This window comes from Orcinus orca, chromosome 2, assembly GCF_937001465.1.
Source record: "Orcinus orca chromosome 2, mOrcOrc1.1, whole genome shotgun sequence".
Lineage (NCBI taxonomy): Eukaryota > Metazoa > Chordata > Mammalia > Artiodactyla > Delphinidae > Orcinus > Orcinus orca.
Genome location: NC_064560.1, coordinates 161,351,851 through 161,378,157, shown reverse-complemented (window position 1 = coordinate 161,378,157; position 26,307 = coordinate 161,351,851). Strand labels below are relative to the sequence as shown.

Here is a 26,307-nt window from a genome sequence, read left to right as displayed (position 1 = left end):
GTAAAATTAGAATCTGTGATCTGAATTATATCTAAATAGATAAATATCTCCCAAGCTATTCAAAAGGATTCCTTAATCATTCAAGACCTAGTTCTCTAATAAATATACACTACAATTCTTGATTTGAAATTACTGCACAAAGGACTATGCTTCAAAGAAACATTCTCAACTTAGAACTAAGTCTTGGTTGTTTTGTTTTGTTTTAAACTAACACCTACAATCCAGTGGTGGGATGGAAGGATTCATAGAGGAGAATGTTATTCAATCTGAAAGTCCTAGAAGTAAAAAGACATACTAATACATTTTAAATATTCCAGGATTCTATAGTACCTTTGAAGTTCACAGTATATGGGCAATATTGAGGTGTGGCAGAGAAATGAAAAAGCCATGGTTGGTATGGCATAAGCACTCTGAAAAAAAAATTTTTTAAAGATGAAATTATTAAATGCTACTCTGTTGAAACCACTACTTCATTTGACAATAACATCAGTTCTCCAAAAAAAAATCAATTTAGTTAAATTTCTTTCATGTTTCATGAATCACCTGTTTATAAAATAAGAGGGGTTTTTTTGGTTTTTTGTTTTTAACGAGACACACAGTTATGGTCCCCAGTAAATATTTTACTTGATAGCTGTATTGCCCACACTAGCGAAAATATTTCTTGGCTGCTTCCACACCAGGTTGGTTTTACTACAATCACTGCTGCTTCTATATTGTATCAGTAAGATAAATTCTCAGTCTTTCCTAATGCATGTATTAGGAAACTCAAAAACATCTTATTACCCTAAGCAGCAATAATAGTTAATGCTTTTGAACCTGCTTTCACCAACTCAATTCAAGTACCAACTTAATCTAAGAGAATACTGAATATATTAATCACATCTTAGCATCTATAACTAGGGTCTCTTTTGATGGGAATGAACATGACTTATTCTAGACCAACAAATTCATAGAGATCCACTGGAATATATGAACAAAAGTTGTTGTTTTTTTAAAATTAGAATAGTTAAGAACCAGAGAAAGTTACAAAGCAAACAAAAGTTACCATCTAAATGAAAACACTGTCTTTACAAAATAGATGGTAATGATTTACTTTCTCTTTTCTACTCTAAAAAAATTTCTCCTTAACTAACTTAAGGCTCTTCAGCAAAAGAAGTTCCAGATGACTGTAGATCTATCTTCAGACACAAGGCCTCTTAAAATATCAGAGGAGAGCTGGCAGGAAGGAAAGCTGTAGCATTTCCCAAGGCTAGATTAAGAGAATGAAATTCAATTCACAAATTCTCTTTCATATACTGCTCAGTTTCCTGGCTTGTCAATTACCCTACCTAAATCTTTAAGGCACGTGGAGGCCTTTACCATGTAAAAGATGTGGTAACCTCCCTTGTGGGGCCAGAGAGACATTTCTCATGTAAAAACTGGGGAATAAGGGAGTTCCCTGGTGGCCTAGTGGTTAGGATTCCAGGCTTTCATTGCTGTGGCCCGGGGTTCAATCCCTGATTGGGGAACTGAGATCCCATAAGCTGCAAGGCACGGCCAAAAACAAAACAAAACAAAACAACAATGGAAAAGAACTCTGGGGAATAAAAAGGAAAATTTTGCATGGAGGAGTTATCACACTAAAATGCTACACTCATAGAGTTATACATGAGTAGTGGGGATTGTAGTATCTGGGACCTGCATTTTAGCAGAATCACAAAGTGCACATGAAGAAACCTGCAGCAACAAGGAACATATGGCTCTTTTAGAATGGTAAAGTAGAGATCATTCAGATCAGTTTCCTGTCTCCTCTGCTGATGCTCAGGGGCTTTTGCAGGCATTTCAAATATCCTAGCTCTCTCAGAGAAGGCAAGGGGGGACTTGGTCCTTCTGCCTCTGCTACAGGCATCATAAGTTTCAACTTTGGAATGTCAGCCAGAAGACATATTGGCAGTGCTCAATTGCTGGTCCAATGATGAGGCTGTTTAGCCACAGACCAAGGTTCTACTCACAGGGGAGGAGTTTTTGATATAATTGGCTTTACAAGTCCAGAGGGCAACAGGAAGTCTGTATGCACAGAGGACCTTATTGGCCAGACCAGACATTCAGTAAATCTGTTCTTTTAGGCAGTGGCCCATTTAAAACAGGCTCCATTTAAAGGCGTGCCAAAAAAAAGGTGGCCGTTTCATAATGGGCCACCTTCTGGTAAGCAACCCTATACTTAGCACTTTCATGAAAATTAGTTAGTTACAGGTAAAAGACCTAAGAGACCCTGTTACACAAACCTCTTAAACTTGAAATGTGAAAAAACTAAAAGTATCTGTTGATAACTTACACACCTCTTTGGAGAAATGAAAGAGCTTTGGTTTACAAGCATCTGTAGCATTTGAAATCTGTTTAAGAGGATTGAGGGGAAAGAGAGAAACCAACAGTCATTAAAAGTTAGAATACATCAAAAAAAACCAAGATGAATTTATTATTACTGGGCTTTCAAATAAAAATATTTCAAAACAAAGTTCCAAAATGCAATATAGCCATTACTTTTTTATTAATTAGGAAAAAAATCATTATTAGTCATATTTTATTTTTCTTTTTAGCTTAAAATAAAAAGGAAGGAACTGAAAAAAAAACCAAACAAAACAATTACCTGGAAGTATTGCTCTACAGAATTTAATGTCAGAGGACAAGGGATGGACCATTTTTTGATTATTATCTGTAAGAATAAGTAGGATCAGATGATTTCTTACCAAATTCATGACAAGAAATTGATTTTAAATAGGTCAGTATCATTTCAATTAATCTAACACCATCCAAATAATATGCTAACTAATAAAAGATTCTTTGTTCATGTCATTTTCCCTAGATAGAATGGGGCCATCATCTGACACGGGCACCTACGGTGTGGGACAGCATGAGGGGCTGCATAGTTGTTTGGTGGAGATCTCCCCCACTGAAGACTGAGAGCTTTCAAAACTCCAATAGTATCAAGGCATTAAAAGAAAATCCAACTCAGAATGGGAACATGATGTTTTTAGTGACAATAGTACAAGAATATGGCCATCTGTGGACCTGGCATCAGTAGCAGACAGAGAAATATTAATAGCAGTTTTGGAAATGGTCACAGGTAGATGCAAAGGGGGAGGCTCAGGGATTTCTGATGCATGAGCACTGGCCCTCCTTGCTTTTTTCAGACTTACATCACTTTTGGTGAATGTGGATGAAGCTGGCAAAGGATAAGAGCACAAAGCTAAGGAACTAGAGCTGGTAAAAATGAATTTTTTAAAAAATTAAAAGAAATCCAGAGGGCTGCTAGTTCCCAGAAACAATCAATGAAAATGTTTCAGGATTTTACTCTTAATCGTGGCCATCCTGTTCCTAGACCTACAGTTGAGTTGGTCAACATTACCACTGTTGTAGTTGTTTCAGGGCACATAATTACTCTGTAAATACTTGCTCTAGGCTGAAACCCAGCATTCAAAAGGGCAAGGGAGAATAAAGGAAGCATCTGTCCTTTGCAGAAGACCTGTAAGTAAATATTATACTATGCCTATTTGGTATTTATCTAGTTTTAGATTTTAACTAATTCAATCAAAATTTTACATAGTGATAAAACAAACCCAAGGAAAACATATACTTTTAGGATGAAATTAATGAGTCAACTAAAAAATTACTCTTATTTAAAACCCTCACCAAGAGGAAAAAAAAAAAACTGTTAAGGGTAAACTGGGCAAGTTGCTTTGATATTTCTAGGTAAGTTTTCAATACAGAATAAACTAAATGGTCAACTTACCAAAAGGAAAGAAAAAAAAATCAAAAGCAATAATCTCACCATTTTTTTTTTCTGATATGTTTGCCCAAAAAGGATGAGGATGGGGTGGGGTAGAAGCAAAGTTGTTACTGGTCTCTCTGTTCAGCCCTGCTCCAAATTCAGCATCTCACATTTCCCCCTGACTAACAGTGGAGGCGGCAGCAGCAACAACCATTTACATTGTGTACCAGGTAGTTTGATAAGGTCGGTATGTGAGCTACCTCATTTTATCAGCTGTTATTACAAGACTTGCAAACCCAAATATTTCAAAACAGTGCTCCAAAATGCAAGAAAATGATTATTTTTTCATTAATCAGAAAATATAATTAGAGGCCTGATTTTATATTAACATAAAATTCAGTTACTACAGCTAATTTCTCTGCAGAGACCCATCTCAAGCCCAAGTGACGTCCTATAAAGCAGAAGTACAGAACAGGAATGGAAGATACCTGACAACAAAGGGTAACAGGGAGTCCTTGCTCAAGTTGAAGGCAGAACACAGTAAGAAGATAAACTCAGGGGTTAGAAAGAAAGACAAAGGGAAATAGAAGATTAAGCATTAAAAATATTTGTTCACTTGCACAGGAGGCCCTTCCCTCTTCTCTCTGCTCCAAGTAATTCCCATCTTTCAAGGCTCAGCTCAAGTTTTATTTCCTTCCACATCTTTCTTTATTCTACCTGTTGGTGATCCTTCTCTCCTCTCAGCTCTTATGTAATCCCTATTATGAAGCAAATAAATCAATACTTAACTATGTATTGACTACATTGTTCTCTATTTTTTTTCTGATAAATTTATCTTATTTCCCTGACTAGAATGGCAGATCCTTAAGAGTAGTGTCCTGATTAATCTCCCACAACTCTAATGCCTACCATAGTGCTCAGCAGAAGGAAATCCAAATCTAACCAAAATCGATTCAAATAGTTCTCTATTTTCATTACCTACTTATTAAAACATTACTTCAAATATTAGTATTAGAATACTAACCTGTACTCAAGACAGAACTTTTAGAAAGAACAGAAATTCATTTTTGTTCAAAAATGGACCAAAAAAGGTACCGTCATGCTAAGCCACTGCTAAAATAAAATTTATTTTTAAAATTTTAGGTATTTCAGCAGGGCCAAAAATTTATGTCAAAAACTTTTAAGCAAAATAAGGATCTGGGACAATAGATAAGAGTATAGGTTTTGATTTGCACTGTTTGGAGAGTATAATTTAAGAAAATAATAGTTTTCTGGACAGATTTTTAAAAATGTAATATAAATGCTATACAGATTTATTGATACAAACATACTGAAAAAAATAATCAGTGAAAAAAGGTGCAATGGAAAAAAAATTGGAATCCATCAAAAAAAATTGGGGTTAATATATACATGTTTTCCTTAACCACTGTGTATTTTTAAACCTAATACTTAGAAAGTCTAAAATAAATTCAGGCATACCTCATTTTATTGTGCTTTACTTTATTGCACTTCACAGATACAGTGTTTTTTAATGGATTGAAGGTTTGTGGCAGCCCTGCATTGAGCAAGGTTATGGGCACCATTTTTCCAAGAGCATTTGCTCACTTCGTGTCTCTGTGTCACATTTTGGTAATTCTCAAAATATTTCAAACTTTTTCATTACTATCATATTTGTTATAGTGACTGATGATCTGTGATCCGTGATCTTTGAGGTAACTATTGTAATTATTTTGGGGTGCCATGAACTATGCCCATATAAGAGGGCAAACTTAATTCATAGATACTGTGTGTGCTCTGACTGCTCCACTAACAGGCAGTTCTCGTCTCTCTCCCTCTCCTCAGGCCTCCCTATTCCCTGAGACACAACAATATTGAAATTAGGACAATTTATAACCCTACAATGGCCTCTAATGGTTCAATAGAAAGGAAGAGTTGCAAATCTCTCACTTTAGATCAAAAGCTAGAAATGATTAAGCTCAGTGAGGAAGGCATGTTGAAAATTGAGATAAGCTAAGAGCTAGCCCTCTTGTACCAGACTGTTAGCCAAGTTGTGGATGCAAAGGAAAAGTTCCTGAAGGAAATGAAAAGTGCTACTCCAGTGAACACACAAATGATAAAAAAAAGGTGAAACAGCCTTACTGCTGATATGGAGAAAGTTTTAATGATCTGGATAGAAAATCAAACCAGCCACAACATTCCCTTAAGCCAAAGCCAAATCCAGAGCAAGGCCCTAACTCTCTTCAATTCTATGAAGACTGAGAGAGGTGAGGAAGCTGCAGAAGAAAAGTCTGAAGCTAGCAGATGTTGGTTCATGAGGTTCAAGGAAAGAAGCCGTCTCCATAACACAGAAGTGCAAGGTGAAGCAGCAAGTGCTCATGTAGAAGCTGCAGCAAGTTATCCAGAAGTTCTAGCAATGATCATTAACGAAGGTGACTACACTAAACAACAGATTTTCAATACAGACCAAACAGCCTTCTACTGGAAGAAGATGCCATTTAGGACTTTCACAGTGAGAGGAGAAGCCAATGCCTGGTTTCAAAGCTTCAAAGGATAGCCTGACTCTCTTGTTAGGGGCTAATGCAGCTGGTGACTTTCAGCTGAATACAATGCTAATTTACCATTCCCCAAATCCTAGGACCCTTAAGAATTATGCTAAATCTACTCTGCCTGTGCTCTATAAATGGAACAACAAAGCCTTGATGACAACACATCTGTTTATTATTTTAAGCCCACTGTTGAGAACTACTGCTCAGAAAAAAAGATTCCTTTCAAAATACTATTGCTTGGGGACTTCCCTGGTGGTCCAGTGGTAAAGAATCCACCTTCCAACGCAGGGGATGCAGGTTTGATCCCTGGTCGGGGAACTAGGTTCCCACATGCCACATGGAGCACCTAAGCCCACGCGCCACAACCACTGAGCTTGCGTGCCTCAACTAGAGAGCCCATGTGCCGCAAACTACAGAGCCCACGTGCCCTGGAACCTGCTCATTGACAATGCACCTGGTTACCCTAGAGCTCTGATGGAGATGTACAACAAGATTCATGTTGTTTTCATGCCTCCTAACACAACATCCATTCTGCAGCCCATGGACTGAGGGGTAATATTGACTTTCAAGTCTTATTCTTTAAGAAACAATTGCATAAGGCTATAGCTGCTGGAGACGGTGATTCCTCTGACGGAGCTGAACAAAGTAAACTGAAAACCATCTGGAAAGGATTCATCATTCTAGATGCCATTAAGTGCATATTTGATTCATGGGAAGAGATCAAAATATCAACATTAACAGAAGTTTGGAAGAAGTTGATTCCAACTCTCATGGATGACTTTGAGGGTTTCAAGACTTCAGTGGAGGAAGTCACTACAGATGTGGTGGAAAGAGCAAGAGAACTAGAATTAGAAGTGGAGCCTGAAGATGTGACTGAATTGCTGCAATCTCATGACAAAACTTGAATGGGTCCAGAGTTGCTTTTTATGGATGAGCAAAGAAAGTGGTTTCTTGAGATGGAATCTACTCCTGGTGAAGATGCTGTGAAGATTGTTGAGATGAATACAAAGGATTTACAATATTACATAAACTTAATTGATGAAGCAGTGGCAGGGTTTGAAAACCTGTTTTGAAAACACAAAAAATTGTTGTGTCTCAGGGAATAGGGAGACCTGAGGAGAGGGAGAGAGACAAGAACTGCCTGTTAGTGGAGCAGTCAGAGCACACACAGCATCTATGAATTAAGTTCGCCCTCTTATATGGGCATAGTTCATGGCACCCCAAAATAATTACAATAGTTACCTCAAAGATCACGGATCACAGATCATCAGTCACTATAACAAATATGGTAGTAATGAAAAAGTTTGAAATATTTTGAGAATTACCAAAATGTGACACAGAGACACGAAGTGAGCAAAATTGAAAACCAATTTTGAAAGAAGTTCTACTGTGGGTAAAGTGCTATCAGGCAGCATTGCATGCTGCAGGAAATCATTCATGAAAGGAAGGGCCAATCGATGCAGCAATCTTCACTGTTGTCTTATTTTAAGAAATTGTCACAGCCTCCCCAACCTTTAGCAACCACGACCCTGATCAGTAAGCAGCCGTCAATATCAAGGTAAGACCTTCCACCAGCAAAAAAGATTACAACTCACTGAAGGCTCAGATGATGATTAGCATTTTTTAGCAATTTTTTTCTTTTACATTATAGGTTATTGCAAGGTATTGAATATAGTTCCCTGTGCCATACAGTAGGTCCTTGTCATTTACCTATTTTATATATAGTATGTATATCTGTTAATCTCAAACTCCTAATTTATCCCTCCCCCTCTTTCCCTTTGGTAATCATAAGTTTGTTTTCTATGTCTGTGAGTCTGTTTCTGTTTTGTAAATAAGTTTATTTGTGTCATTTTTTTTAGATTTCACATGTAACTGATATCATATGATCTTTGTCTTTCTCTGTCTGACTTACTTCACTTAGTATGTTAATCTCTAGGTCTATCCATGTTGCTGCAAATGGCATTATTTCATTCTTTCTATGTCTGAGTAAGCAATAAAGTATTTTTAAATTAAGGTATGTACATTGTTTTCTTAGACATAATGCTATTGTACACTTAATAGTTTACAGTATAGGGTAAACATAACTTTTATATGCACTGGGAAACCAAAAACTTTGTGTCACTCGCTTTTTTACAATGCTAGGTTTATTGCAGTGGTCTGGGACCAAACCCGCAATATCTCTGAGGTATGCCTATACGCCAATTAAAAAGAGACTTAAGAAGAAAGTATACAGTGTCTTCACTGTCCCACTGTAGACCAAATTTAAATTGTGCTCCTAGGTAAAATCTGAGCAGACGGTTTGTAAAGCCTAATAAATGCAGAATAAGGGTATTATTTCCATATGACAGCTACAGTAGGAATCTGCATCAAATTAAAGAGTATCTGCCATGACAGAAATGAAAGCTGTGAAAACTACAATAGACATGTTGTATCAATACATTTTACCTGCTTCAAATTATTGGCTATAAAAACCAAATTACTCCTAACTATACAATGCTTGTGTGGTCAATTATCTGTGAGGAAAATATTCAATGTGTGTACACTGATTCTCTTTAATATCCATATGTTAATTTGCAAATATAGGCCACTCTAAACCATGTAGATGCTTCTCAACAATCAAACTGTGATGAAATTATTTGTTGTTTCCCTCTTAATGTGGCACCTAAAAAGTGTGTTTATGGATGTTAAGTAAACTTATTGTGGTAATCATCTCGCAATATATGTAAGTCGTCATTATGCTGCACACCTTAAACTTATGCAGCACTGTAAGTTTATATCTTTATAATGTCAATTATATCTCAATAAAATAGAAAAAAATCTTAAAAAAAAAGTGTATGTTCCGGCTTCCCTGGTGGCGCAGTGGTTAAGAATCTGCCTGCCAACTCAGGGGACATGGGCTTGAGCCCTGGTCCGGGAAGATCCCACATGCCATGGAGCAACTAAGCCCATGTGCCACAACTACTGAGCCTGTGCTCTAGAGCCCGCAAGACACAACTACTGAGCTCATGCGCTACAACTACTGAAGCCCGTGCTCCTAGAGCCCGTCCCGTGCTTGGCAACAAGAGAAGCCACCACAACGAAGAGTAGCCCCTGCTCGCCGCAACTAGAGAAAGCCTGCACGCAGCAATGAAGACCCAATGCAGCCAAAAAAATAAAATAAATAAATAAGACCAGTAGGATATTAGAAATGAAAAAAAGAATTATTAGCAATAGATTATTTATTTTAAAAAGTGTATGTTCAATTCACTTACTTGCAAGATACAAGTTGGGCAATTTTTGCGGGGGAGGGCAATGATTTTAATGTTGATAAATTCAACAAATGATTAAATGTAAGCACTGTTAAGTATTTTTAGTTTTAAGAGCATTCATTAAAGTATAAATATTTCTGTACACTGAAACCAGGGTCACTTTCACTTCATTTAAATAATCTAAAGTTGTTTTATCCTTGTATCTCAGCAGATAGTTTAGCGTAAGTTAAATGCATCCTAAATGTTTTGACAGCTTGGAAATCTGGTTCTGTTATATGGTTTAACTAATGATGTGTTGTCTTGCTCTTTTGGATGGCATTTTTCTTTCATTCATTTCTCAATAACAAAGGAGAATTTAAACAAGCTTATGATTTTAAGAGCTTAATCAAGCCATTTAGGTATGTATCTTGGCAAGTTTAAAATGTTTAATCCTACTTAAGGTTTGACAGACTGACTATGGAATAAACTGCTAAGCAAAAAGAAAAAGGATTTTTTTTCCAAAATTTCACACAAAAATACAGTCTTCGGAATGTTAAAATCTGTTTTAGAAGAATTTAAAAGAAATAAGAAATTCAAATTCTCTTTTATCTTTTTTAAAAGAATTCTCTTATCTTTATATTAAATTATTTAATAAATATTAGAATAAAGTTTACCATCTGAGAGATATTTTTCCTACGTTATAACAAAAATGGGCTAATTTAAAAAAACATTCCACATGTGAAAAAAAAAAAATTTCTTTGCAGCAGGCTTTTCATGAGAGCTTAACCACGCTGAATAAACTAGACCAGATAGAATTCAGGCACTCCAATTCTTACTAGATCTCATCAACAGTTAAGCCCCTGAAGCTATGGTTTCGTTAATGGAACAAAGTTTCAAAAATTAAGATGACTAGGACCAAATTGATTTTACGGATTAGAACCAGCCTGATTCTCATGCTTGAGTATCCCCCAAAACATACACACACAATATTGTACAGAAATAAATGGATACATACACCTAGCCAAAGAATTATACTCCATCTAAGGATTTAACAGAATTGGTATGCTCTCCTCTCTAGTTAACCAGAAGAGAAACTGAATTTGAAATGCTATTCTAGCTAAGCCTCTTCAAAATAGATACAATGGAGGAAACAGTTTTGCAGAATAAAAGTGCTTTTAATAACACATTGAAATAAAATGGGATACCTTCCCAACAAAAAACAGAGTTAAGAGAAAAAAGACATTAACACAATGAGTTCAATTTTAGTGAGGAGATAAGCAATACACTATATTTTAAACTTACCACAAGAGCAAAGAACACCATAAAGAAAAATGATAAACTACTTGTGTAGCCAAGAAAGCCTATAAAATAACAGTAAAATAAAAAGCAATTTATAAGGAAAGTGATCCTAACGTGCAGCTAAAGCTATACATCTTGGGCATGTTTTTTATTACAGTGCTTGGTATCTGGGGCTTAGGGTTGAGAATAACAACATTCCAACTATCTGTCACAGATCATTTATGTAGCTCTGTACAGCAGAATTGGAACTGGCTTACCACTAATGGTACACTGTAAGGAAAGGCTGCTCTTTAATGTTCCGTTGTAAAGGTTTTATTTTAGTGGGGCAGACAAAATACTACTGCAAACCAAGTAATAGGTTAACTAGGCAGGGCTGAAAGCTGAACAACCTAAAAGTCCAAGTTCAAAATTATTCACAACCACCTTCTGCTAAAAATGTGGTACTATGAAATTTAAAAGCCCCTTAATAGTATTTTCTTTCTTTCTTTTTCTTTTCTTCTAAACAAATAATGTCCTCTTCTATAAAGACTTACCTATTTTAGGAAGAAGTGCAAGAGGGAACACAATGGCAACACAGATGATTATTAGCAGTGTTTCTCCATCAAGATACCAAGACCTATTAGGAAAAAAAGTTCTATTTTAGGCACAGGACTTCAGTGTTTGTGTTTACACACACACACACACACACACACACACACACACACACACACTCATACAGTATAACCATTATAACCACCCATTAGGAAAAGCCTACTTCTTTTTGTTAAAATATGTTCTTGTGGGATCCTATTATTCTTGTTAATGAATTCACATTTAAAAATGTATCAAAACAATGAGATGCCATTTTTCAACTACCAAATTAGCAAATATTTTAAAGTAAGACAATAGACAATGTGAGTGAAGAGTGATGAGATGTACACAAAACTAGTAAAAGTATAAACTGTGTAAATTACCTTTCTGGAAAGCAGTTTGGCAATAGATACTGAGAGACTTAAGATATTTGACACTTAACAAATGACTATTAAAAATAGAAAACAATCATCAATAAGAACATTTTTGTAAAAAGATGTTTACTGAAAACATTTAAAATAATGAAAATTGGAAACAAACATCTAAGACCATGACAATTTTAAAATAAATTATGAGACTATGGGACAATCATAAAAAAACGTTTTATAAGTATAATAATATACTGAATATATCATAAATATATTTAGTATGATAACAAGTTTGAGGGAAAATATAGATTCATTAAAAATGGAAAGGAACTGCAATATATTGATAGCCATTATCCCTGGGTGGTAGAATGATGGGTACTTTTTCTTCTTTATAGTTTTCCATATTTTTCAAATTTTCAGGAAAGGGCATGAACTACCAGGAGAAAACATATGACATTTTTCATATAAAGGCAATAGAATAATGAATGAGAAAAGGTAGATTAAAAGTGTGATAGTGTATTTGATTATTTTAAAAAAATGGATGCACATTTTAAAAAAGTAAGAAAGATATACTTAAAATACCAAAAGTGGATATTTCTATGTAGCAGCATCGAGAAATTTTTATTTTATTTACTGGTTGCATATACATGGTTTTAATTTTTCAATATAAAAATACATGTGTTGAAGTTTTTAAAAATTAGACAATTCCCCCAAGACTTTAATAGTAAAGACTTTGCTTTAGTACATAAAAATTAAACAATTCATGAAAGAAGTACAACTAGTAAATACATATGAAGAAAAACCCAATCTCTGGTACTAATTAAAGAAATAAATAATAAGGCTATAGAAATTAAATGAGTAAAAATATTAAAAAAATAATATTCAAGGATTTGGAATAATTGGTCCTTCACACATTGCTAGTGATCTTGTCAATTAGCATTATCTTTTGGAAAAACCTTGATAATATGTACAAAGGACAATAAAAATGTGGAAATCTACTCTAAGAGAATAATCTAAAATATAAAGAATTCTATGTGCATGAAGCTGTGACTACAACATTATTATAATATTAGAAAGTTGAGGGACAATCTTATATATCTAACAATAGAAAATGCTTATGTCAAAAACAGCACACTCTTTTTAAAAAAAATTTTATTGGATATATGTACATGTATAACTGATTCATTTTGCTGTACACCTGAAACTAACACATTGTAAATCAACTATAATCCAATAAAATTTTTTTAAAAAAAGCACACCCAATGGAATGTTAAGCAGCTTTTGAAAAAAACATTTAGTAAAATAGAAAATACTAATGATAGAAATACAAAATAAATATTATTAACTATGTTTGAAAAAATGCTTTTTGGGAAAAATTCAAAGGAAATAAAATGATAACAGTGATTAGGTAATTGCATAATTTTAATTTGCTTTCTCTTCTAAATTTTCTGCAATGTAGCTGTCATATTTTTACACTGAAACATATGCATATATACTTATGCATATGGTAACATATATGCACAATGGTAACAAAGTAAAATTCATGCTAATATGAGAGCTGGGAGCATCAAAGACAATAGGTATTACTTTTTCAAGTCATTTGGTAGATGCTCTCAGAATTTCCAATTGGCTATAATGTATCCTTTCACTACCAGAGAGCGAAAGTCTCCCACTGCCTGTTAAATTAAGAAAATGGACAGGACAAATTCCTAGAAATGTACAATATATCAAGACTGAATCAGGAAGAACTAAAAAATACGAACAGACCAATAATGAGTAAGAACACTGAATCAGTAATCAAAAACCCACCAACAAAGAAAAGCCCAGGACCCATGGTTTTATTGGTGAATTCTACCAAACATTTCAAGAAAAATTAATGCCACTACTTCTCAAACTCTTCCCCAAAATTGGAGTGGAGCAAAAACTCCCAAACTCATTTTATGAGGCCAGCATACCCTACTATCAAAGCCACATAAGGACATTGCAAAAAAAACAAAACTACAGACCAATAATCCTGGTGAATATATTATAAAAATTCTCAACAAAATATTAGCAAACTGAATTCAACAGCACATTAAAAGGATCATACACTATGGTCAAATGAGATTTATCCATGGGATGCAAGGGTGGATCAACATATGAAAATCAATCAACATGATATAGCACATAAATAGAATGAAAGATAAAAATCATATGATCATCTCAATAGCTGCAAAAAAAAGCATGTGACAAAATACAATATCCCTTCATGATAAAAACCTTCAACAAATTTGATATAGAGGGAACAAATCTCAATATAATAAAGGCTATAGGTTGAAGGCTTCTTCTCTAAGATCAGGAACAAGACCGGGGTGCCTACTCTTACCACTCTTATTCAACATAGTTGAATAGTTATTCCACTCTTATTCAACATGGAAGTCCTAGCTAGAGCAATCAGGCAAGAGAAAGAAATAAATGGCATACAAATTGGAAAAGAAGTAAATCTGTCTTTATTTGTGGATATGATCTTATATATAGAAAATCCTGAAGACTGCAACCAAAAAACTGTTAGAGCTAATCAACAAATTATGTAAAGTTGAAGGATACAAAATCAACATACAGAAATCAGTTGTGTTTTTATAAACTAACAAAGGAATATCTGAAAAAGAAATAAAGAAAACAATCCCATTCACAATAGCATGAAAGCAATAAAACTTATGACTATTTAACAAAGGAAGTGAAAGATTAGTACACTGAAAACTATAAGGCTTAAATGAAAGAAACTGAAGACACAGACAAATGGAAAGATATCCAGTCTGTGTTCATGGATCAGAAGAATCAATAGTGTTAAAATGTCCATACTATCCAAAGCTATCTATAGAGTCAATGCAATCGCTATCAAATTCCAATGACATTATTTCCCAAAATAGAACAATCCTAAAATTTGTATGGAACCACAAAAGACTCCAAATAGCCAAAGCAATCCTGAGAAAGAAAACACAGCTGACTTCAAACTATACTACAAAGCTTTAGTAATCAAAACAATATAGTACTGGCATACAAATAGACACACAGACCAACAGAACAGACTAGAGAGCCTAGGAATACCCCCTCCCCACCCCATATACTGTCAACTAATATTCAACAAAGGATCCAAGAATATTCAGTGGGGAAAGAAGTCTTTTCAATAAATTGTACTGGGAAAATTGGATAGCCATATACAGAAAAATGAAACCTATCTTACAGCATTCACAAAAATTAACTTGAAATAGATTAAAGACTTAAATGTAAGACCTGAAACCATAAAACTTATAGAAGAAAACACAAGGAAAAAGCTTCTTGACATTGGTCGTGGCAACAGTTTTTTTTTTAATACGACACCAAAAGCACAAGCAACAAAAGCAAAAATGAAAGGAACTATATCAAAATAAAAAGCTTCTGTACAGCAAAAGAAACAATCAACAAAATGAAAAGGCAATCTACGGAATGGAAGAAAATATTTCCAAATCATATATCTGATAAGAGACTAATATTCAAAATACATAAAGAACTCACACAGTTCAATAGCAAAAAATCAAACAATCCAATTTTAAAATGGGCAGAGGAAATAGACATTTTTTTTCTCCAAAGAAGATATATGAATGGCCAATAGGTATGTGAAAAGATGATCAACATCTCTAATCATCAGGGAAATACAAATCAAAAGCACAATGAAATACCACCTCACACCTGTTAGTATAGGTATCAACAAAAAGACAAGAGAGGGACTTCCCTGGCAGTCCAGTGGTTAAGTCTTCGCCTTCTAATGCAGGGGGTGCAGGTTCGATCCCTGGTCAGGGAGCTAAGATCCCAAATGCCTCGTGGCCAAAAAACCAAAATATAAAACAGAAGCAATATTGTAACAAATTCAATAAAGACTTTAAAAATGATCCACATCAAAAAAAAATCTTAAAAAAAAAGACAAGAGATAACAAGTATTGACAAGGATATGGAGAAAAGGGAAGACTTGTGCACTGTTGGTGGGAATGTGAATTGGTTCAGTCACTATGGAAGACAGTATGTTGGTTCCTCAAAAAATTAAAAACAGAACTACCATATGATTGGTCCAACAATCCCACTTCTGGGCATACATCTAAAGGAAATTAAAACAGGATATCAAGAAGATATCTGTACTCCCATGTTTATTGCAGCATTATTCACAATAGTCAAGATATGGAAACAACCTAAGTGTCTGTCAATGGATGAATCGATAAAGAAGATGTGGTGCACACACGCACACACGATGGAATATTATTCACTCATGAGAAAGAAAGAAATTTTGCCATTTGTGATAACATCAATAGACCAACGTGAGCATTATGCTAAGTGAGATAAGTCAGACAGAAAAAGACAAATACTGTGTATCACATATTTGTGGAATCTAAAAAAGCTGAACTTGTAGAAACAGAGTAGAATGGTGGTTAGCAGGGGCTGGTGGGTAGGGGGACTGAGGAGATGTTCAAATGGTACAGACTTGCAGGTAGAGGATGAATAAGTTCTGGGAATCTAATGCAAAGCAACGTGATTATAGTTAACGTAACTATTTTATATACTTGGAAGTTGCTAAGAGACTGGATGTTAAATATTCTCACTACAGAAAAGAAATGATAAGTACATAAGGTAATGGAGGTATTAGCTAACACTACAGTGGTAATCATACCACAGTATATAAGTGTATCAAATCTACATGTTGGACACCTTAAACTTACACAATGTTGTTATATGTAAATATCTCACTTTAAAAAAAGAAAAAAAGGAAAGAAAGAAAAGGTTTTCCTCTACATGGGCTTCAGCTCATGGCTTCTAACACAAACTTTATGATTCACTGTGTCTCTTTTACACCTTGGTGTACGAAGAAGTCCTCTTTAATGTATCTTTAAAAGGTACTATTGGACTTCCCTGGGTGTGCGATTTCGATCCCTGGTCAGGGAACTAAGATTCCGCATGCCATGCAGTGCAGCCAAAAAATAAAAAAAGATACACAATAAAAGGTACTGTTGGGTGCTGACAACTTCCTCTTTAACAGAACAAGAGATGGAGCAACAGCAGAAGCAACACCATGAGCACAGCTCACCCTTCTCCACCCTAACTCACGTCTTTAGGAAATGCATGTGCCAGAAACTAAAACCTACACATAAGTATTTCTAGCTAATGGGCCTGCATTTGCACATGCCCCTCAAGTCCTGGTATGCAGGAGGTTCTAAGAGCGTTCAGAGATTACAAATACAACATGACACTCCTCGGCATATTCATCTTCTAATCACTCTTGAATACATATGAAAATGAGAACTTCAAAATAACCCTCACTGAAGAACACCTGGCAACTAAATTTCTGAAGCTGGCAAAAAGCCCAGGGCTCTATGCCTGAAATCTCCTTCCTTCTGGGACCCAAAAGAGACTCAGACAGTTGCAGTGCAAGGGAAAAAAAAGGCCCAGAGGCACACCAAAGTAGATTCCATCTGTTAATTCTGCTGTCCCTGCTGTCACGAAGGGAGAGCTGGGCAAAGGGAGCACGTTAATCCTCAGGACCAAAGACTCTTTTCTCCTGTATAAGAATCTTAGGAACACTTTGAAATTCTGAACTTTATAACATACACTATTATATACTTTATAACTTTATAATTTGAGATCACAATTCACTCATGTCTGTAGAAGCCACATGATTGCCCAGAGCACTGAACTGGGGGCCAGAAGATAACTTCACCTCCTCCCAGCAGTTAACTCAGAATCACAGAATTATTGAATGTTAGAGCTAGAAGGGACCTCAGAGATCATCTGGTTCAACAACTTCATTCTATGTCTGCAAAATCAGCAAAAGGATGATGATGATCTTAGTAATAGAAGCAATGGAAATACTCTCTATTCTTCAAGAGTCGCTCTGAATTTATGGTATTTTTTCAGATACTGCCTCATTTTTCTCAAGATTGTGATTTCTTTACACTCTCTTCATAGGATTAAACTTTTAATTCCTAATATTAAAAATAACTATTGCAAAAAATAATTTCTCTATCCCTGGTTTGGCTACTGGTTAATATTAATCATTTCTTATTTTTATTAAGTTATCTTAATACAGGCAATTATAAATACAATGCTTTTCTTTACCATTCATCAAAAATAAAGGCATTGGGTTTCCCTGGTGGTGCAGTGCTTAAGAATCCGCCTGCCAATGCAGGGGACACGGGTTCGATCCCTGGTCCAGGAAGATCCCACATGCCGCGGAGCAACTAAGCCCATGCGCCACAACTACTGAGCCTGCGCTCTACAGCCCATGAGCCACAACTACTGAGTCCACGTGCCACAACTACTGAAGCCCATGCACCTAGAGCCTGTGCTCCACAACGAGAAGCCACCACAACGAGAAGCCCGCACACCGCAACGAAGAGTAGTCCCCGCTCGCCACAACTAGAGAAAAGCCGCATGCAGCAATGAAGAACCAACGCAGCCAAAAATAAAATTAAATTAAATTAAATAAATAAATTTATAAAAAAAAAACAGAAAAACTTTCTCCCCCACTTCCCTCTACCCTATAAAAAAATAATAAAATAAAAAAATAAAATAAAGGCATTGAGCTGCATGAGCTGCTTGTAAATCTTGGAGATTAATCCTTTGTCAGTTGCTTCATTTGCAAATATTTTCTCCCATTCTGAGGGTTGTCTTTTGGTCTTGCTTATGGTTTCCTTTGCTGTGCAAAAGCTTTTAAGATTCATTAGGTCCCATTTGTTTATTTTTGTTTTTATTTCCATTTCTCTAGGAGGTGGGTCAAAAGGATCTTGCTGTGATTTATGTCATAGAGTGTTCTGCCTATGTTTTCTTCTAAGAGTTTGATAGTGTCTGGCCTTACATTTAGGTCTTTAATCCATTTTGAGTTTATTTTTGTGTATGGTGTTAGAGAGTGTTCTAATTTCATACTTTTACACGTACCTGTCCGGTTTTCCCAGCACCACTTATTGAAGAGGCTGTCTTTTCTCCACTGTATATTCTTGCCTCCTTTATCAAAAATAAGGTGACCATATGTGCATGGGTTTATCTCTGGGATTTCTATCCTGTTCCATTGATCTATATTTCTGTTTTTGTGCCAGTACCATACTGTCTTGATTACTGTAGCTTTGTAGTATAGTCTGAAGTCAGGGAGCCTGATTCCTCCAGCTCCGTTTTTTGTTCTCAAGATTGCTTTGGCTATTTGGGGTATTTTGTGTTTCCATACAAATTGTGAAATTTTTTGTTCTAGTTCTGTGAAAAATGCCAGTGGTAGTTTGATAGGGATTGCATTGAATCTGTAGATTGCTTTGGGTAGTAGAGTCATTTTCACAATGTTGATTCTTCCAATCCAAGAACATGGTATATCTCTCCATCTATTTGTATCATCTTTAATTTCTTTCATCAGTGTCTTATAATTTTCTGCATACAGGTCTTTTGTCTCCTTAGGTAGGTATATTCCTAGATATTTTATTCTTTTTGTTGCAAAAAAACAAACAATCCAATCCAAAAATGGGCAGAAGACCGAAATAGACATTTCTCCAAAGAAGATATGCAGATTGCCAACAAACACATGAAAGAATGCTCAACATCATTAATAATTAGAGAAAGGCACATCAAAACTACAATGAGATATCATCTCACACCAGTCAGAATGGACATCATCAAAAAATCTAGAAACAATAAATGCTGCAGAGGGTGTGGAGAAAAGGGAACACTCTTGCACTGTTGGTGGGAATGTAAATTGATACAGCCACTATGGAGAACAGGATGGAGGTTCCTTAAAAAACTACAAATAGAACTACCATATGACCCAGCAATCCCACTACTGGGCATATACCCTGAGAAAACCATAATTCAAAAAGAGTCATGTACCAAAATCTTCATTGCAGCTCTATTTACAATAGCCCGGAGATGGAAACAACCTAAGTGTCCATCATCGGATGAATGGATAAAGAAGATGTGGCACATATATACAATGGAATATTACTCAGCCATAAAAAGAAACGAAATTGAGATATTTGTAGTGAGGTGGATGGACCTGCAGTCTGTCATACAGAGTGAAGTAAGTCAGAAAGAGAAAAACAAATACTGTATGCTAACACATATATATGGAATCTAAGAAAAAAAAAAGGTCATGAAGAGCCTAGGGGTAAAACGGGAATAAAGACACAGACCTACTAGAGAATGGACTTGAGGATATGGGGAGGGGGATGGGTAAGCTATGACAAAGTGAGAGAGTGGCATGGACATATATACACTACCAAATGTAAAACAGATAGCCAGTGGGAAGCAGCCACATAGCACAGGGAGATCAGCTCAGTGGTTTGTGATGACATAGAGGGGTGGGATAGGGAGGGTGGGAGGGAGGGAGACGCAAGAGGGAAGAGATATGGGAACATATGTATACGTATAACTGATTCACTTTGTTATAAAGCAGTAACTAACACACCATTGTAAAGCAATTATACTCCAATAAAGATGTTAAAAAATAAATAAATAAATAAATAAAGGCAATACAGTAATGCACAGTAAAGTTAGTTTAAATTTCATGTGCATGTCACAGTCAACTGAATTGTGCTTGGCAATGGATATTTTCCAAGGAACAGAAATGATTAAACTTACAAAATAAAACTCCAGCTTGAGAAATACAAGCCAGTACAAAGAAGTTGCAAAAGCACATTTTATAACTCAAGATTTTAGAAGAATATGCTAACCTGAGTTAGTGGGGGAAAGTGGGGGAAAAAAGAGTTATCTAACAAAACCCCTATTTTCCTACTGTGATCTATTGTAAATATACACTCTCTTCAAGCCAAAAGAATTAGAGTAAAAAGTTTTATACTTCCTGGAAAACTTGTTTGATCTGTGGATTTAATCCTATATGATAAAAATGTTCCAAGTATGAAATATAGAGTATAGATCCTTAGCTGTATTGCAAATGCTTTGGCATGCAGATTTTTTCCCGTATTTTAATGAAAACCAGATTTATTTATAAGTTGCTTTAATTTCATTCTCGAATGGAACAAGAGTATCATATGTTCTGAATTAGGATCTTACTCACATCCCATATCAATTATGTAACTCAAATGCAAGACAACTTAATTGTGTCAATCATATTCCGCTGACAAGATCATTAAATGTTAACAGAGAGCTTCCAACTTTTAACAGCCATAGATTTTTTTGAATATAAGTTATTCTATGAAAATATAGATGCCTCATAAAAAATTGGTATAAGTATTATAGCTTCTGACTTCTAATAATAAGTTTTGAAATTAGGATATTATGAAAATAAAGTTTCTTTTTGATAACATCTTTATAAAGGTTTAGTTTTCACAAAGGCACATCAAATCTCACGGATAACACAGAAAATAAGCACAACAGAAAATTCTTAACTGCAATGCATTGTAATTCAAACCCTAAAAGTATATCAATATCAGATTAATCTCACAGAGGAAATATTGCTCTGTAACTCTACCTAGAAATAAACTGCCCAGATAGTTAAATCAATTACCATAACATTTGTGTCTTAATTATTTTACAGCATTAAGGTTTAAAGACTAATGATTTAACTGCATTCTAACCAATTAATATAATTAGTCACTTACTAATGCTTTTCAAAACTTTGAAATCCAAAATAAGTGAATATACATTACATTTAAAACAAGATGAGAATGTTAAAAAGATGTGCAATTTTAAAACATCATAACGGAGATGATGCAAACTGGCCACAGTATTTTGAAGTATACAGTTTTAAAAATTCATTTCTGACATGTAAAAATAACATTTTTATCAATTTTCTACTAATATGAATAAAATGGAGTTAATTTTTATTTGTTTCTTTAAACAAATCAGAGAAAAAAACCAATAAAGTAAATGACAACTGATTTAAAATGAAGCTATGGTAAAAGCATCACTTTTAGAAAAAGACGACCTAAGTTTTAACAGTTCTGTCACATACTACCTTAATTATTTCTAAAATTTTATATGTATTTTTGTCCTTGTGATATATGACAATAAAAAAGAAAATAACGAGAAGTCACCAAATTCAGGACCAAGAAAAAGGAGAACACATGTGACAACTAGTAGGATTAACATAGTTTATGCAATACATTCAAATATGACTCTGACCTTCCTGGCAGTCAGAGCAAATAGGGAAAAACTACCTTTATATAGTTATTATTACTGGAATTCCTTCTTTTTTTTTTTTTTTTTTTGAGGTATAACTGACATACGACATTACGGAGTTGCTTAATTCTCCACATTTACACTATGCTATCAGCTTACAAAAGCATGTATATTTATAATATCTTATTTGGTCATCTCAACAACTTTGTTAAGAAGGCAGTACTGGCACCACCATTATGCCAGATGAAGAAACCTCAGGCCCAAAATTAAATTATATGGCCAAAAGAAGTTAAATTAATTTCCTGAGGTTACTGAATATGAAATGGAGAGAATTTACTCTTAGTCTAACATTCTTTATTTCACCTCTTATTGCCTTGAGTTCTTAGCCCTAAATTATAAAAGAAATTTACTGCGTAGAATTAAAAAAAAATTTTTTACACAGTAGGTTCTTGTTATCTATTTTATACATATTAGTGTATATATGTCAATCCCAATCTCCCAATTTATCCCACCACGACCCTGCTCCCTGCCGCTTTCCCCCTTTGGTGTCCATACGTTTGTTCTTTGCACAGAACTTTTTGAGTAATAGAAGTTGCCTTCAATATTTTTACAGCAAATACAACGGCAAATTTCACATAAGTATGTCATTTAGCAACTGTTGATCAAAATAAGAGCAAAAAACTTAAAAGTAACTAGATAAAACTATAGATAAAATAAAAAACAAGGTAGCTGTATCTGATGTGATAATGAATGTGGAAACCTATACAAAGGCACAATATATTCCAATGATGAAAAATCATTAAGGGCTTCTACTTACCTTTTTTCAATCACATATTCTTGATGGTTCCTATTCAGATTTAAACTATACCATATTTTCCTTATAAATATGTATTTGCAGTTGTCTAAGTAGAATTCTTTCATGGAAGCCAACTTGCAAAATCTAAAACTCAATTTTGAAAACTTGCCCTGCAGTCCAGAACAAGTTCAAATATTGGAGCAAAACAACCAAACATTTAAATCTAAAAGTCTGACGGGTTTTAGTGTTGTGGTTTGGAAACTATATATAATAATTTGATGACAATTAAAAGGATTCATTTAGTCTTTTCAAGTTTATTTTTCTAAAAATTTCATGTTATACGTAGTAAAAGGAAAAGTATAATTAATTTGGGTTTTTTCTGCTATAAAAAAGAGATGAGTCAATAGTCTTTAGAACCCAGTATTGTTTTTTAACATCTTTATTGGAGTATAATTGCTTTACAATGTTGTGTTAGTTTCTGCTGTATAACAAAGTGAATCAGGTATATGTATACCTATATCCCCATATCCCCTCCCTCTTGCGTCTCCCTCCCACCCTCCCTATCCCACCCCTCTAGGTGGTCACAAAGTACTGAGCTGATCTCCCTGTGCTATGCGGCTGCTTCCCACTAGCTATCTATTTTATGTTTCGTAGTGTATATATGTCCATGCCACTCTCTCACTTCATCCCAGCTTACCCTTCCCCCATGTCCTCAAGTCCATTCTCTACGTGTGTCCTTATTCCTGTCCTGCCCCTCGGTTCATTAGAACCATTTTTTTTTAGACTCCATATATATGTGTTAGCATATGGCATTTGTTTTTCTCTTTCTGACTTACTTCACTCTGTATGACAGACTCCAGGTCCATCCACCTCACTACAAATAACTCAATTTCGTTTCTTTTTATGGCTGAGTAATATTCCATTGTATATATGTGCCACATCTTCTTTATCCATTCATCTGTCGATGGACACTTAGGTTGCTTCCATGTCCTGGCTATTGTAAATAGAGCTGCAATGAACACTGTGGTACATGTCTCTTTTTGAATTATGGTTTCTCAGGGTATATGCCCAGTAGTGGGATTGCTGGGTCATATGGTAGTTCTATTTTTAGTTTTTTAAGGAACTGTTCCATGCTGTTCTCCATAGTGGCTGTAACAAGTTACATTCCCACCAACAGCGCAAGAGGGTTCCCTTTTCTCCACACCCTCTCCAGCATTTACTGTTTGTAGATTTTTTGATGATGGCCATTCTGACTGATGTGAGATGATACCTCATTGTAGTTTTGATTTGCATTTCTCTAATGATTAGCGATGTTGAGCATCCTTTCATGTGTTTGTTGGCAATCTGTATATCTTCTTTAGAAAAATGTCTCTTTAGGTCTTCTGCCCATTTTGGATTGGGTTGTTTGTTTTTTTGATATTGAGCTGCCCAGTATTTTTAAAATAAGAAAGGAGAAGGGCAGTGTAACATGGTTTAGTATTGTTTATAATATTGTTAAAAAACAGGAAATGAAACAAATTTTTTCTAATAATGCTGTATAACAGGATCTTACACAAGTATGTTGTAACGTTATCACTCTGATTTATCTTTATCACTATGGTTCGCTGAAAAGTGGCAGCAGAATTATCCACTCCCCTCCACTAAGACCTTTTACTGTCAGTGCTTTCTGCCTTCCCCCATCCCCCACCCAATCTTTCATGTCCAGAAATTTCTCCTTTACTCTTCTCCAAGAGCTAGCTCATACCTGTCCTGTCCTTTCATGCCCCCATGGAATGCAAGAATTACACTGGCACATCAGAGGGTTCACAGTGCAGTGCTCTGCACATAACGGAGCATCACTAGACATCTGCAGTGTTTTCTTCTCTATTATTACTCTGCCTCTGCCTAATTTGTAAGTGTCTTGAGGGCAGGGGCTACATTTATTTTACTGCCCACAAGGGCTTAATATGTATTTATTGAATTAATAAATGAATGGATACAATGTGAAATATTTTTTCTTACCCACTATGGTCTCCAGACAAAAATTCTGAAATAGCAGCAGGAAGCTCTGTTTTAATAATTAAAAGATAAGATGACATAGCTGCAAACAGAATAAAAAGAGTTCCTATTAGAATTCTATAATTTTTAACCATTTAAAGAACAATCTATCCAGAAATATGGATGTCCATTTGGGCTACAACAGCATGTGGAAGATTAATTCATACTGCACTATCCTCAAAGATAGATATATACCAGGAATGGAGATAAAAATGGAGATAAATAACTTTGTAGAGAAGAATAATTGGTAAGCTCATTAGGTATCTTTTGTTTACATTTCAAGTCCAAGGCAAATGATTTAGGTAAAAGAAAGCATCTTGATTATAGGCTACTTATAAATGAAATTTTGCTTGAAATTTGGCCAAAACTCTTAATGTTATTCCTCTGTCCAAGGCATTAGCAGTTAGTTTAGCAACATTTGATATAGACACAGGAGATAAATAAGTACAGCTAATAATTTTGATTATTTGTTCTTTCTTACTAGAGAGAGACCTCCCCCCAGAAGTCTCACTTCCTCTCTCTCCTTTTCTCTGCCACTGTCCTCCCACACACATTTTGGACACGTTATTATAAAACAATAACAAAGTGCACAGTGAGTTACATTTTAAGTTGTCCTCTAAAACAGATGAGAAAAGATTCAATTGCAACTATTAAGCATATTAAATAGACAAAGCTTATAACTTTTATTCCATTTTATTAACAGGGCTCATCTGTATTATGCAATCAAAACCTGAAGCTAGCATTATTTCTCACATTCTATCAGACAGGATCCAAGAACTTTTATAGCATTTTAATAATGATCTTATTTCTGGTATAGCTATAAAAAAACCCCACATCTTATTAACCTTCCATCATACACTAGGAAATGTTTAATATGGTTACAGAATACAGAACTCATTTATATGTAAATACTTGAGTTTAAACTTAAATGCTTAAGTATATAGAAACCCAGATGATTTAGAGTCAGTTTAACAGAGTAATAATCTCTGTTTCCCCCAGAGATTAAGTATATATTAAAAAAGAGCCAACAAGAATATGTCCATGAAGAATAGAGTGTACTCTGTGTGCATGTTAATTTTATTACTTATTTATATTTCAGGAAACATTTCACTTTCTCCTTGGACCTACAAAAACTAAGAACATAAATGAATGCCAAGGCTGAATGGCAAAAATGTGGGGGAAAACTGATTAAAAGGCTCAAAGAGTTTAAGAAGAAGAATGTATGCTTCTCAATAAACATATTTAAAAGTAGCTGAACTTCACAATTATTACAGTGCTGTGTGACCACTCGATCCTGGGGGGAAAAAAAGCATATATACTAGTTTGTGTATAAATTTACATGAAGATAGGCAACGCTTACATATACAAACACATACACTCTCTTTTTTTTTTTTGGTAAAACAACATGTACTTATGGCAAAGTAAAATTTAGAACAGTTAAGTAAATAGTCACTTCTCTGCAATGAAAATATACATATTCACATTTTCCAGTTTATGACTATTCCTTTTTTCCCAGCAGAAGTACAGCTGTTGAAATAAAGCCTTTTCCTCAGCAGAAGTACAGTACATTTCTCCAAACTCTCTGTTAGTTATGGGA

The 26,307-nt window shown here is 34.9% G+C and overlaps 1 protein-coding gene across 4 annotated transcripts in view; it reads right to left on the bottom strand.

Annotated features, from left to right (window-relative positions):
- The window catches only part of SLC38A6 (solute carrier family 38 member 6), a 74,106-nt gene that overhangs the window by 8,588 nt on the left and 39,211 nt on the right, over window positions 1–26,307 (bottom strand). For 3 of the 4 annotated variants that reach the window (XM_004262101.3, XM_033420815.2, XM_033420638.2), the window contains exons 6-11: window positions 24,675–24,753; window positions 11,354–11,436; window positions 10,824–10,882; window positions 2,627–2,692; window positions 2,319–2,372; window positions 331–410 (exon numbers count right to left, since the gene is read on the bottom strand). In XM_004262101.3, the coding sequence (XP_004262149.1) occupies window positions 331–410; window positions 2,319–2,372; window positions 2,627–2,692; window positions 10,824–10,882; window positions 11,354–11,436; window positions 24,675–24,753 (421 nt within the window). The remainder of the gene's footprint in view (window positions 1–330; window positions 411–2,318; window positions 2,373–2,626; window positions 2,693–10,823; window positions 10,883–11,353; window positions 11,437–24,674; window positions 24,754–26,307) is intronic. The other variant, XM_033420599.2, reaches the window with a different exon arrangement.